Here is a 14,248-nt window from a genome sequence, read left to right on the forward strand (position 1 = left end):
CAGGAGTGGATGTAGCTCTCGAGGCAGGAAGGAAGTGAAGTGACCCAGAAAACAGTGTCAGCTTTCAGAATCCCATTGCTTCTGGTATTTTTACTGAATGAGCACTGTTTTTTGGACACTTATAAGCATCAATTGAAGACTAAGGTTCTGACTCCTGGATTCAGTTTAAATACAGAATAGAATTGCATGCAGGGTGCTTCATATAGGTTTTGGAGTTTTTTTGGTATATGTGCTCTGAAGGTCATTAGGCAGACATGATTTTGAGATTATAATGCAAGAACTAGATAGGAAATATTTTCAGTTCATATAATTTTTAATGAAAGATTTAAAAAAAGAAATTACAAGCCTTTAAAAATAAAAAATGTTTGCATGTGTCTACATTTCTGATAAATGGAAAACATTTTATGGGTTATGACTATATATGATTTAGTATAATCGTAGACTCACAGAATCATAGAATACCAGGTTGGAAGGGACCTCAAGGATCATCTGGTCCAACCTTTCTTGGCAAAAGCATGATCTAGACAATATGGCCCAGCACCCTGCTCAGCTGAATCTTGAAAGTGTGTGTCTAATGTTGGGGAATCCACCACTTCCCTGGGGAGATTATTCCCATGGCTGATGGTTCTCATTGTGAAAGATTTTCCTCGTGTCCAGTTGGAATCTCCCCAGGAGTAACTTGCACCTATTACCCCTTATTTTTTTCCACGTGCCTCCTTTTGAAGGGTCTTATAATTTAAGTTCACACGAAGATTACATGTAATTTCTGTGTATGCAAGTTGAGTTATGACTGCTGTGGTTTAAAAAACCTGAATCTTTGTCTCTCACAATTTTGAGAATATAGTTTATACTATACATTTGCCTAATGCAGAGTTCCCGTGACCACAAAATTGTCTTTTTGCCAAATGGTATGTGCATGTATTTCATGAAGTGGTCTACAACTTTGCAGAAACTAGGGCAAGCTCTGTAAATAGAGAACGTCAGGTAATTATTCAAATTCTTTTTTTATGCCACGAAATAAATTTTCTGTAGTGGATGTTTTTCTGAGATTCCCATGAAATCTCTAATAATGATGCTTATCTGTCGTTTCACCTGCAGGTACATTTATGTTCCAATGGGAGGATCTCAGTCCAGTCTGCTGGGAACACTCTTTTCCACAGCCCTCACTTTTGCCTTTGTAAGCTATTGGCATGGAGGACAGAGTTATTTGTGGTACTGGGGCGCACTTAATTGGCTTGGAGTAATTGTGGAAAACGGCGTCAAGAGGATACTTTCTATTTCATTTATTCAAGATTTAATTGTAAGTTTTACCTCTCTTCATTTCATGTTCTTGTTTCCTGGCTCCATGCTCATCTGAAGTTCCTGGTTACTAGTTTGATTTAACCTAGATTAAAAGTTGTGGGTAACAGAGAAAAGAGTTAGCATTCCATTGCTCACCTTCCAGTATTTGAGATAAGCCATATAACTAGAATTTTGCAAAGTATCAGCAAAGCAAACACTAAAATACGCATGGTTTTAAAAGCTTCCTCTGCAGTCCTAGAGTAAGCAACTGCTTGTCACGTTGTATGTGGCTGAACAGAAGCCACTTTCAACATTTGTATTCCGATTTCACTCAGGATGGCCTTAAAATATTCATCTTCACCAGAATTAGGAGTGTATATTTCTAAACATGTGTTTCCTGGACAAATGAGTGTGTAGCAGCTGCTTGCATCTGGGAACAAGCTTACAGTGAGAAATCTTATGCTGCTAAAGACCCAAGTAAAGAAAGTACTATTTTTCTTTGAAGATCTCTGATATTTTCATTTTACTTATACTTTTGACCTTCATGGTGTCATTTCAAAAGGACAAAATTGTCTTTGACATGCAATCATATGCAAAAAGCGCTATTTTAATTTTGGTGGTCATTTTAGTCTGCAGGTTTGCTCACTATTAAATCCCAAATCTTCTAATAACTTTGTAAGAATATTCCTATGTCTTGCTTTCTTAGTAGTGATAAGTGCACAGAATTTGAGTCCTATGTAACGTCGAGGTGGTGGTGGTGACTCACTCTACAGCCTGATGAAGTCCTGATGCTGAAGTAATTAGGCTGTTCTCCATCCCACCCATCGCAATCCCATGTGTTGCAACTGATACAGCTAAGTAATTTAGTAGCCAATAACATCCAGTACTACCTTATATCATCTAACTGTCCATCAGTGTGAATTCAGTGACAGTGTGTAAACAGCTTTTTTCCTTCTTAGAGAATGAGTTTATCAGATCCATTAATCCTCCCTCTAGGGTGACACTGAGCTTCACCATTTGACCAGCTGCATATGTTTGTCTCTGGACTGGAAGACAACGTAGTTTTTTAGACGTCCAGCTGTACAAGAAAATATAAGTGTAGGGGCTTTTTGTATTTAATGACATTGTATTAGGAATTTTAAAAGAATGTTTAAGGAATTAAGTGCTTAAATACGATAGAAATTATAAGAATGTGGCATTACGAAGGTGGGGTTATATGTGTTGGATTAATTTCTAACATGTAGTTCTAATTATAGTTAACCGATGCTGGCAGTAGGTTCTTTAATTAACTCCCCAAGAGTGAACCGAGTGCATTTTATCCCTTTGTTTTCATCAAGTGTTTTTAAAGGCCTATCCAATGTCTTCCGTGTCTCCTCTGGTTTTCATTTCTGTTTAGAAACATGGCTGTAGACCTTCCTTAGAAGACACTTTCCCATCTTTCCCTGAAATATTTCTGAAGTCAACATTTTTAATATGAATAGTTTTGACATCTGTATTAGTGCATTAGGCAGATCTTGCTGCATTTGGTTATGACTGAGTCATGCTTTGCCTTGTGCCTTGAAAGCTTCTTTACAACAACATGAGCTACAGTCTTTGCAAATACCCCTCATTGCTCTCTCCGCACTCTTCTAACAAACTCCCATTTTCTTCTTGAACACTGAGACTGGGGAGCAGATGAGTAGTTGGACTTCGACCCTTCCTTATGCAAGGGGTGGAGTGATGTGACATTCTTTAACAAGTATCACATTCAAAATAAACTGAAAATTCCCTAATGCCCTGTATAAATTTCCTTTTTTTCCCCTTGTAATCTGGCCTTTGGAAGCATTCCCATAATCCCGTCTCAGCAAGAGGTGTGCTGCAAGCCTAGTCACTGTGGCATTGAGAAACCCATTTGGGGGGGGGGGGCGGTTTTCACTTAAATTTCATCTGTTGACAAGCTGAAATCCTTTGCATTCTTGTGCTTCACTCACTTGCTGTGTTGGGTCTTGAAGGCTATTTTTGAAAGGGAAAATTTGTGGTTTTCCCCAGAATAGCAGATGGGTTTATGAAAAAATACAAAGCACAGGTTTATGCTTTTTTTAACCCATTCTATTTACCAAACCTCCCCATATATTGTTGTTAAAGTTGGGTTATGTAATTCAGTTGAGCAGGAGGTGTTTAATTAGTAAAATATAAAAAAACATTGAAGAATAAATTGAATTTTAATTCTTCTGTTTTTAAAATTTAATTGACCACAAAGAATAACAAGACTTATATCAAAACTGCTTCCCTTTTTTCCCCACTCTATTGTCTCAATTCTCTTGCAAAAGAAAGATTTAGAAATCTAAATAAAGCATGTTTGAGTCTTGTCCTTCACTGAATCCTTGTGCTGACTAAGAATATATAAAAAGAGTTGGACCCTATATTTATGCAAATTTTATGGTAGTTTAAATCTCAGCACTTGAAACCTAGCGCAATATGGATAAATAACACTTTTGCGGCAGTCTGACAGGTTTTAAATGTCATCTCAGGCATATTGAACTAGAGTCAACAAAGAAGCATGGGCATTACTTGTGAGAGGTAAAATCAGCATATAAACAAATATTTACTGAAAACAGTAAATTTTGTGACCCAAAAAAATGGATCTGAAACTTTTCATTCAAACCAGTGCCTGGCTTCCTGATTTCATCTCTAAAATTGCTGATACTCCTTCTTATGTACTTTTCAGCTTATACTTCTCTGAACTTTCGTATTTCAGTGAGTTGTGTTGTGAGAAGTTATCAACATATCTTTTTTTCCCCTAGAGATTACTTGCTAGATATCAGAAAATTAGAGCTGAACTAAGTAATGTTGTCTCTTTATTAAAACATTGTATATAAACCAACAATAAATGCTATGCATCATAAGCTAGGGCATATCTGGGAACTTTATATTAAACTGGAGAAGCTTCATTGTGTTTTTACCAGTTCTTTTCTTTTACTTTTTCAGGATATATTTAGACCCATACTGAGCAAAGTAGTGCTTTGTTTCACTGATTCTATATTAATTTACAGATGAACAGAGACTCCAGTAGTATCTCGTTCGAAATCAATGACAGAATTTGTATTGACTTTTAATAAATAACGTATCAGGTTTCTGAAAGAAAATGCTAATGGCTATCATTCCTCCAGTGATTTAAATTTCTTACAGAAAAAGAAGATATAGATCTATACAAGAAATTAGATCTTGGTATAAAAATAGATTTAGAATGATTTAAACCTTAGAATAGCCAACAACATTTTTTTAAATCAATGGATTTTTTAAAAAAAAAACATTTGGAAATCACCCAAAAGAAGATGTAGCAAAGGGAGTGAAGTTGGCAGATTGTTAAAATTAATGTTTTAATCTCAATTGAAACAGCAATATTTATCTTCTTAGTTCTTTCATAAGGTGCAAACACATCATTCAGCCTAGTAAGAATTTTTAAAATTAAGATATAAAGATCTCTCTCCTAAAACTCATGCTATGATGAATTTCTAGTGTAAGATCTTATCTGTAGCTTTAGTAAGAAACTAAATATACCATAAACAATTCAATTTGGGAAACCATCTAATTTTAAGCGTGGCTTATTTTAAAGTAATTTGTACTATCTTTGTTTTGTTTTTTTAATGCATAAAATACTTTGATTTCTCCGTTTTCATTTATGGCTGTAATGAGGTACACTAAGTCTGTTTCAGTACACTGTAATTGCCTTTCCAACCTCCCTATGCAAAAGCAGAAATACTTTGTATGAGGTCTGTGTTTTTGGTTAGTGTTTGATTTGATTTGGTTAGATTGTCAGATACTTTTTTTCCCCCCCAGAAGAGTGAACTCCATATGTTTGTCTCTGTAGTTAAAATATCACCATTGCTTTGGGTACCAGAGATGTGTTCAATGACCTTGACATCCTAAGTTTTATAGAGAACAGAATTTTAGACATCTTCAAAAAGTTGGGCGTGGTGAGGGGGTTTTGTCCATTTTTTTTCTCTAATTTTTCTTGCCCTGTTTTTTCTGCTAGGTGCATTGCAATTTCTACAGTTATTCATAAGTTATGCATTATGCAGTGATCCTGCAGACAGCTGGTGTGGAGCATGGAAAGGTACCGAGAGGTGAGCCTGACCTCTGGGCTGTGGTTTGACAGGGAATTAAGCTGATCTAACAGCTCACTGTTATTGAAGGGGGAAAGGTTTAATTGCCCTTTCCTCCCTTCCTTGTAGTCGCACCACTTCCTCCTCTGCATGCATTCCTGCTGGAATCTTTGCTGAGCTGACCTGGCTCTTTACCCCAGCAGAAAGCTTTACTTTCTCTGGTCATTTTATTGCTAGATGATTTGTCTCATGGAGAGGAATCCAGAAAGCACCCAAAGCAGCACAATCTAAGAGCCAATGAGAGGAAGTGGAAGAGGAGGAGCTCGACTCCTTGAAACTTCCCCCTTGCAAACCTATATAAGCAGTATGGGGTAGTAGGCTGAGCCTCTGTGTTTAGTCAGTGGGTCAAAAAAACCAATTGGGTTCTGCTGCAGTAATTACTCAGCCCGATGTTAGGGCCCAAACTCAGCCTATCTGAGATAAAGATTCCTGTGAATTTCACATCCATGTCCTATATACGTTGAGCAAATGTGTAACTATCTCCTTTGATGACAGAATTTCATCAGCAAGTATAACTCTTTCATCTGCTGTGAGATAACCGTAAAGCTTCCTTCTGCAGCTGAGGCAAGACCTGACCAAACATTAAGAACTCATTAAAGGGAAGTATGTTTGTTGACCACCTTGCAAGATTAGATCTTTAATAAGATCTCTGTCATATATAAAGACCCTTCTCAGCTGTTCTTCAGCACGCACTAGGCTTTGATCTTTCTTTTGCTTAATTTGGTGGAAAAAGTATTTATATCACTGGTTTACTAATGCCAGGCCTGTCTGACCTTTTCTTTTTTACAAATAGTTTTGTGTAATTCATACTTTTTTTTATTGCAGCATGGCAATTCAATTAAGTGGCAAGCATTGCCAATGATACTTCCTTCATAACCTTTTTATGTGCTTGCTGTAGACTTCTGTTGGGTTAGCCGTTTCACTCTCTGAGGATCTGAAAGAATGTAAGGTAGGATAGTTGAATGAAGTCCCTTAATCAGACTCTTATTCTCTAGCACAGAAATGGTTTTTGAGATATAGGTATCATCCATAATGATGGAATCACCCAGACTTCCCACCCCAGCCTTGAGTTAAGCCATATCATTGCTCTAACCAGAAATCTCTACTATCCAAAGTAGATGTACCCTGACTCAGAATCAATGGAAACTCCTTTCCCTGGATGTGAACATGAGCCAGGGCAGAACTGTGACAACTGGTCTTTGTGCGTGGTACCTAGAAGCAGCAAGCTGAATTATTAAGATGCTGTTTTGTACTGAGGGGCTCAATGACCATTAAAGGTGAATATGGGCTGGCTGATGCATCCTGTGGTTTTTCCACGGACTTCTAGCTGTGCCAACAATAATTCTGAGTCAAGTAATTCTTGCCATGTTTCTGCTTTTGCTTGATTTTATTTTTTTTCTCTCTTTTCCACCCTGTTGTTGTAAGGGTTCATTTGTCTTCATGGAAGTGGATCCCAAAACTTTTTGAGAGCCCTGCTGAAAATACACACACTTGCACTCCAATTCTAGTTTTCTTTACTGAGGGAACTTCTTGCCTCAGACTCAATAACAAAGACTGAGAATCTAGAAGGTGTTGTTTTGTGTGAGGGACAAGCATATGCAATGATACAGGCTTTAATGAATGACAAAAGTGGCTACAGTAAGATTTCAGAGATAACATTCTATCACTTCCTACCTTCTGAGTACAAGCATCTGTTTTTTTGTCAAATCTGTGCAAGAATAATTATTTTTGATGTCAGCAGTGGAGAAACTTGTTATTTTACATCTGTCTTTAACCAAATGATTGTTGCTCTGCTTCAGACAGCAATGTCAGCTGGGAATCCCCTTGCATAGCTGCTCAGTTGTCATAACAAAAAAATGTTTCTCCCACCTACCAGCATTATTTACGTCCTCTTCTGTTTTGGAGGCATCAGGCAGTTTTCTGGTGCTCAAGCCATACACAGTTTGAAAAGCAAGTAAATCACGCTATGGGGTCAAAAGAAGGCAGAGCAATGCTGGTTATGTGCTTCTTTGTTACTGTTACACAAATACAGCCTCCCTCTGTTGTTCACCTCAAAAATTAGTCCAGACAATAAATGTCAGCAGTTACAGAAGTACAAATTAAAGCACCGAGGAACAGTTGCACTCTTGTCTTTCTGCTGTGCCTTGAGCTACAGAAACTTGCCACAGGGAAAGCAAGGTCTGTATTTGCTGAGAGTGTTTATCAGATGTCTCCATGGGGATTATTACTGTGTATTATTTATTTGTTAACAGTTTCAGTTTCACAGTGACCGTGTAGGAGGGCCATAAGGGCAGGATCAAAATGCAGCACTAATGATAGATGAAGTTAGATCCTTTCCCAAACTGATTACAATTTAGAAGATATAAATGTTAAAATGTGGATGAAGGAACTGAGAGAACCAGAATAGGCAGAATGGGAACCAGAAGAACAAAAATAAGGATGTCAAGGACCTGACACAGAGGAGAGTGCGTGGCGCTCTCGAACTGTCCTCCATGGGGAGAGCTGAGACACGTTTATAGAGTATGTGCAATGCCATTACTTGGTTAATTCCTTGCTTTAAACATAAACCAGAAAAGAGGATGGTGCATTTCAATGCTGTTCATTTCGCGCTTTTCACAAGCTGCCACTTTAAAAAAAGAAATGTTTGGGCAGGTTCTTTAAGGGTGAAGAGTAAGTATAGGAGCAAGTACAGAAATTTACTTCTGTGTATGTCAAACTTTCACACATGCATCTGTAAGTGTAGTGCACACATACGAGCTGGTAGGAGGCTTTCTTCAAACAGAAGTGGGGGTTGGCTGTTTGCTGAGATGCTATAAATGTAGATCTTCTGGAAAATCTAAAAATGAACTGGTGCTAGTGCAAGACAGCATTTTGTTGAGTGAATGTTTAGTAAGACATCAATAGAGAAGATGAGTATCTTCTCAAATACTATATATAGCATTTATTCCTAAATTCAGAAACAAGTTCTATTTGTGAAAATAGATCTTAACTGACAGCTGCTTGATTTTAATTGTGTGGTCCTCTTTTTATAGGAGTGATGTAGGGAATTACAGGTCATTTGCATCATCCTGTCTCTTGGAAAAATTTTGTCAGTTCCTACCTTCATGTGTGAACCTTCCAGGAGCTAATTTTTACCTTTGCTTTGAAAGGAAAGTATATACATTGAAAAGAAACAGGAGTTGACCTCAGGCCACAGTTCAGCTTGGGAAGAAGGGACAGAGCAACTGCAAGCAAAATAAAATGCCAGAAAAATAAAGCAAAGAAAAGTAAAGGGGAATGGGTCTTGGTTAGAGGTAGATGAAGAACAGAGCAAACAGGAATGATTACCATGTTTACTGAAGGGTACAGTGTATGTTGATGAGAAATTAAATTTATTCTTCCATTTCCTGTGGCAGTTGTTGATGGATGAGATCTGATAGCACCTCTTGTTCCCTTTCCCCTTGCAGGCCTGTTCCTTATCTTGTTACTGTTACAGCTCTGGGGATTCCACAATTTATTTTGGATTATTTCATAAAGGGATATTTTGCATGTGTACTCAACCAGAATTTTTAATTTTTGTTGCTTTTCTGTTCTTTGGTACAGTCTCTACTTTTCGCTATTCAACATCTGTCCCTCAGCTTCCAAGTGCAGGAGTAGGTATTATATTGACATGTCAGCCTCTCATCAACTGCCTTTCCCTTGCTGCTGCTGCTCTTCAAGCCTAACTTCTACCAGCATTTTATTAATGAGCACATGTAGTCCCTCCCTTCAATTCTGTAGTCTCCCAAACACACTTTTGTCGCCATTACCCATTGACAGTGTGTATTAACAAATATTTTTAGAAGTTGCCCCACTGCTTGGACCCAACCCATCTTCATTTCTATTGCTTGCTTTAAAAATTAAATAAATTGACATTCTGTTTGGCAGAGCTTTGTCATAATTTTCAGCCTTTCCTCCATCCCATCTGCTCCCCCAGCTGCTCAGTCACACCCTGCCCTCCATTTTCAGTGCTCCTAACTGCAGATAGATAAAATAGCCAGTAACTGTTAGTCAGGATGTGTTGCTTCCCTTCCCACCGTCCCATCTGCTCCTCACTCTCAGCTTTTCACCCGTGCTCTTGTTTTTATGCTGTCCCGTTATTTTTGGCAAATGGCTGCATTGCGGATGACCCAGATTCAAGGAATGCATTGAGGTGTTCACTCTTGTGGCAATGGGGTGATTACCAGAGTTTAGGGATAGACTCTGAAGTGTTGGCCTGTCATTTATCTAAGAACATTTTTTAAAAGAAAGCACTTAGAAGTGCTTTTAAGATTGACTGGGCAGTCTCTGTTGCTTTTGTAGAGAGGTAAACAAATTCAAGCCTTACTCTTCAGTTGTGATGCAATGGGGGGTGAAAACCAAAGTTCAAATCCTTAAACTCTGCTGGTAAAAGGAACCCCAGCAAGCAATTTGAGTGTTTTTCCAAGCATTTTCGTGATATGTATAATGATATGTACTGCAGCAACTTTGCCCACAAACGTTTTACCATTCATCCCCTCCCCCCAAAAATCCTTGCAAATCCTATGTAACAGACTATTGCAGAGAATGTTTCATTTAGTTTTTGAAACCTAAAGATGAGTTAACATTACATTAGCTTTTAAGCATTGCTTCTCTAGTAAAAACCTTCAGGAAATTAAAAGGATGGAGCTTTCATAACTGTAGGAAGCACACTTACTCCCCTCATACACTAGGAGAGGCAGTGAAAGATAATGCAGGACTAGGTGTTATATTAATGGTAATTAATTTGCTTGATCTCTTCAACACAACAAATAGTGCAGTTTGTGTATCTTATTTTAAAATTATTGTGGATAATTTGGCTGATCGGTTTAAGTGGGAGAAGATGAAATCTGTAGAACAGATAGTAATTAGATATTATATGTTTAAAAAACCCCAACTCTTCTAAAAATTGTACTAGATTATTTTGACCCTTTAAAAACCAAAGGCAGATGAAAATAGAATAATGTAATCTGTAGTGTTGCAGTTTGTAGTATTGAGCACATGTTTCATGTCACTCTGGCCATAGTATCTGACAGTCTTATTCCACAGTGCATATGTTCCCATAAGAAATACTCAGCTGCTTCTCCAGTTTTACCATACGCTCTTATTTTGCCATGTGCTTGGATTATCAAGTTTCTGGAAGGGTAGTTCAAAAAGGAATAAGTGTTGTGAGTCTCTGTTTTACTCCATAAAGATGGACACTTGTTCAAATTGCACCAAATTTAATTCCCTTATATGGGACTTGTTAAAGTATTTTTAGTATGAACAAGCTTGATAACATCACTGACTTTATGCAGAAGTTTTCTTTAATCTGTCCCAGAGCAGCTATATAAATGAGATGCGTTGTGAATGCAGCACGCGTAGATATTTTCCATCTTCTGAGCACTTGCCAGGAAGTTACCAGCTACTGTCTGTCAGGGGAGGCTTCTTGCCACATGTCACCCTGTCATCAGGGTGGGTTTGCAGTGTGGGGGAAAACAGGCACCCCAGTTGCTAAAAACAGCGTGATGCATGTGACCTCCTCTCAGAACAAGCTGCTGCAAATGGATTCAGCAGCTCTCTGAATAACGAGCATTTGAGACGTGCCAAATCACCATGGTGTCACCACTGTTGCTAGAAAAAGTTTAAGAATGATTGCTGTAGGAAGATGTAGGATTGGGTCCCTGATAAAATACTGGGGAATATATTTCTGTAAAAGAAGACTTTAGCCTGATATTTTGTATAGGACTGCCTAGTTTGACAGCTGTACAGAATTCAGTCTTGGGTGTCTCCTCAACTTCCATGTGGAAGGGTGGATGACTTATTCTGGTCAGTATTCCCCAAAGTATTTTCTCTGTTGTTGTCAGCTAGGAGGTGTAAATGCATTTAGAAAAAGCACTTCTGGACCCTCAATTTCATCTCTCCATGCCATTCAGTAGTATTGTTACACACAGTCCTGTAAATCAGAGAAAATGATAATTTACTGTTCATTAGCTCTAACTCATCTTAGACGTTCTTTTAAATGGTGCTCCGCTGTCTGAAGCCACTTCTCCTGCCATGTTTGGTTGTTTCTCACACATAGTGGTGTAATTGCTCTGCAAAAGCAAATGAAATGAGTATTTTCTCTCACATCCCCTGACTTCAAAATCCCACTATGTCATTTAACTTCACTCTTAATTCTAACCTAAATGATCTATTCTGGTGCATGTTGTCCTTCATAAGCTATCTTTCTCAAGAAACAACCGTTATACAAGCTTCCTATATCTGGCTTGGCTTTCACTTAAAGGCTGAATGTGACATGCATGTGTAACTGGAAATGGATTTAGGAATGGGAATGTTTGGACTGCGCAAATCCTTTTCACGCCTGTCTTCTTCCACCCCTCTCAAACACATACACAGATTTACTTTTCAAGGTACCCCACTACATGATAGTGTTTTTGTAAGATGACTGAGAAGGCCCAGTTGAGAGAGGTCTGATGGTAGCCGATTTTGCTAGACCCAACAATGTGCTGAGAGAGGTTTTTCACAACTGGCAAAAATGTCTGAAGCTGGCCTTCGTTTACAGCAGGATTTGGATTGGAATAATAACCCAAACTCCATTCAGTTCCAGGAAAGGTGGCCTGAGACAGCCTTTCTAAGTCACCTCCTATGTCATGTTGCATGCTTTTGGACTTGAGTATCTTGACAATATGTCTATTTTTTTGTGTAGTTTAAATGCTACAGTCCATTTATTTCACAGTGTGTGGGGAGGCGGGGATGGTGGTGATTACTAAAAGTAAAGCATGATGAAGTATTGATGTGAGATTACAAGTAAGATGGAGCATTGAGGAAGGATGTAAATATTAGGGTTTCAGCCAGGCAGCCACAGCTTCATTGTAATTTTAACACCAGGTGCTCTTTTGCCACTCTATCTTCTGGCCATATTTCCAACAGGAAAAGGGGAGAGAGAAAGAGACAGCGGTAAAATCCAGAGAAACACAACAAATCCATAGCAGCTGCTTGTATTGTTGCAATGGGAACATATTGTTAAAAGCATTAAATAGCATAATGAAGAGTTGTGGGTGTGGAGGTTTTTTTTAATTTTGTCTGCTTTGATGAAAACAACTTGCTGTATATTCAGAAAAATCCACATGCTGGTAGATATTTAAATCACAGATGTTATTACGGATTATCTAGACCAGCCTCATTCCTTTTTCATGGGTAAATTAATGCTTCCAGTGTATTAATTTGAGCACAGTAGCTGCTCAGGTACTTTCGTAGTTAGCTTTTTCTAGATGACATGAGATGTTTAAAGAAATTTTTCTTTTTTTACCTTTGTTGCAGCTGGGTAAAAGCTGCATTGACATCAGAGACTCTCAGGAAAATGTCTACTGCTTTTTGGATCAATGCCTAGCAAAGTTAATATAAATTAGCTACAGCAAAACCCAGAAAGGGTTCAGTGTTTGCCTAAACAGTTTCTGTTTTAAACTATTCCCTTATACTTTATAAATGACCAAAGGCTTTTATGGTCTGTACTACAGTTAGTCTATATTGTTTAACACATAAACACTTTTATAGAGGATGACGTATTATATGTGACAGTTCTATTTTTTTTAGTAACTGTATCATTTTTTTAAAAAAGTGGCAGAGGTTTTTTTAGGTATTCCTGTTGTTTGTCTTTATTGTATTGCTTTGGGTTGCAAAACGGGCAGACCTCACAAACTTACCAAGTCTAATCAGTGCCTTGGTAGAAAATGCAGTCCAACACCAGCGCTCTGATGGGTTGTCCACCTCTAACTCTTTCTACAGCTCTACCACAAGGTTCTTTTTTTTTTTTTTTTTTCCCCTTTCCTAATTAAAACTGTTTCTCTATAGAGTTGATGAATAAGTTTGATAGGCAAAGGGAGAGTGAAAGGTAGATCTAATGATAGACTATGCTCTATAGATAGGCTACAGCTCAATCAGAATTAATTAGCATGGTGTAAGAAGAGGGTAAGTGTGGTGACTTAACACAAAAGTTCAAGCTAGCATGATCATAACTGCTTCTTACTTAAACTTGGTTGTTTAGCAAGATTTTGAACATCTCTATATGAATACACTAATGCATTCTGAAAAGGTGTACATTTTTCATCTATGGAACCATGCATTCATAGTGTGCCTTTCAGGAAGAGTAAAACTAAAGATATCCTCTGAAGGAGAATGTTTTGGAAGTCCTTGGGCCGCTTGGGAGATGCAGTGCTAGAAAGGGAAAAAGTTGCTTCACTAACTGTTGTTATCTGTGAATAATTATGATTATCTTATGTTCTCTGTCCTTCTCCTGTGATGCTATAGTTTTCATCTAGAATTTTCAGAGAAAAATCTCAGTCTCTGTTTTCAGACATGAATGTCTTTCATAGCGTTGTATGGAAGATTGACCATTGCTGTATTATGCATACAGCCTGATACAGAGTACTTTTCCTTGAAGCTTATCTATCCCTAGTTTTGTGCTGACTCAGACTGACTCATACACTAGATATAGTTCTGACTGGGGCTAACATTCAATTTACCAGAGATCTGCTTTGCAGTAATATGTAAAAATTGTATTTTTATGCTTGTAACTGTCATTTATTTTGAAGATTTGTCATTTTATAATTTAGCGGTTGAAACATTTGTTTTGATGCTTACAAAACTAGCATTTAATTGTCTAGGAATGTATTTTTAGGTCTGTTTTGAGCATGTGTTTATGTTGTTTCAGGTATCTGAGCATGAATCTGACTGCAGCTATTAAAGATTAATTACTGCTCCTTTTGTTTGATGCTGCAGTCACAAGACTTTGTTTTCTGCAACATCGCCGTTTATGATGTGAAGGC

At 37.9% G+C, this 14,248-nt stretch overlaps 1 protein-coding gene across 2 annotated transcripts in view; it reads left to right on the forward strand.

Moving 5' to 3' along the window:
• Nucleotides 1-14,248, forward strand: part of HHAT (hedgehog acyltransferase) — a 163,705-nt gene that overhangs the window by 79,004 nt on the left and 70,453 nt on the right. For both annotated transcript variants that reach the window (XM_074863642.1, XM_074863643.1), the window contains one exon: nt 1,099-1,300. In XM_074863642.1, the coding sequence (XP_074719743.1) occupies nt 1,099-1,300 (202 nt within the window). The remainder of the gene's footprint in view (nt 1-1,098; nt 1,301-14,248) is intronic.

Source organism: Strix uralensis, chromosome 3 (assembly GCF_047716275.1).
Source record: "Strix uralensis isolate ZFMK-TIS-50842 chromosome 3, bStrUra1, whole genome shotgun sequence".
NCBI lineage: Eukaryota > Metazoa > Chordata > Aves > Strigiformes > Strigidae > Strix > Strix uralensis.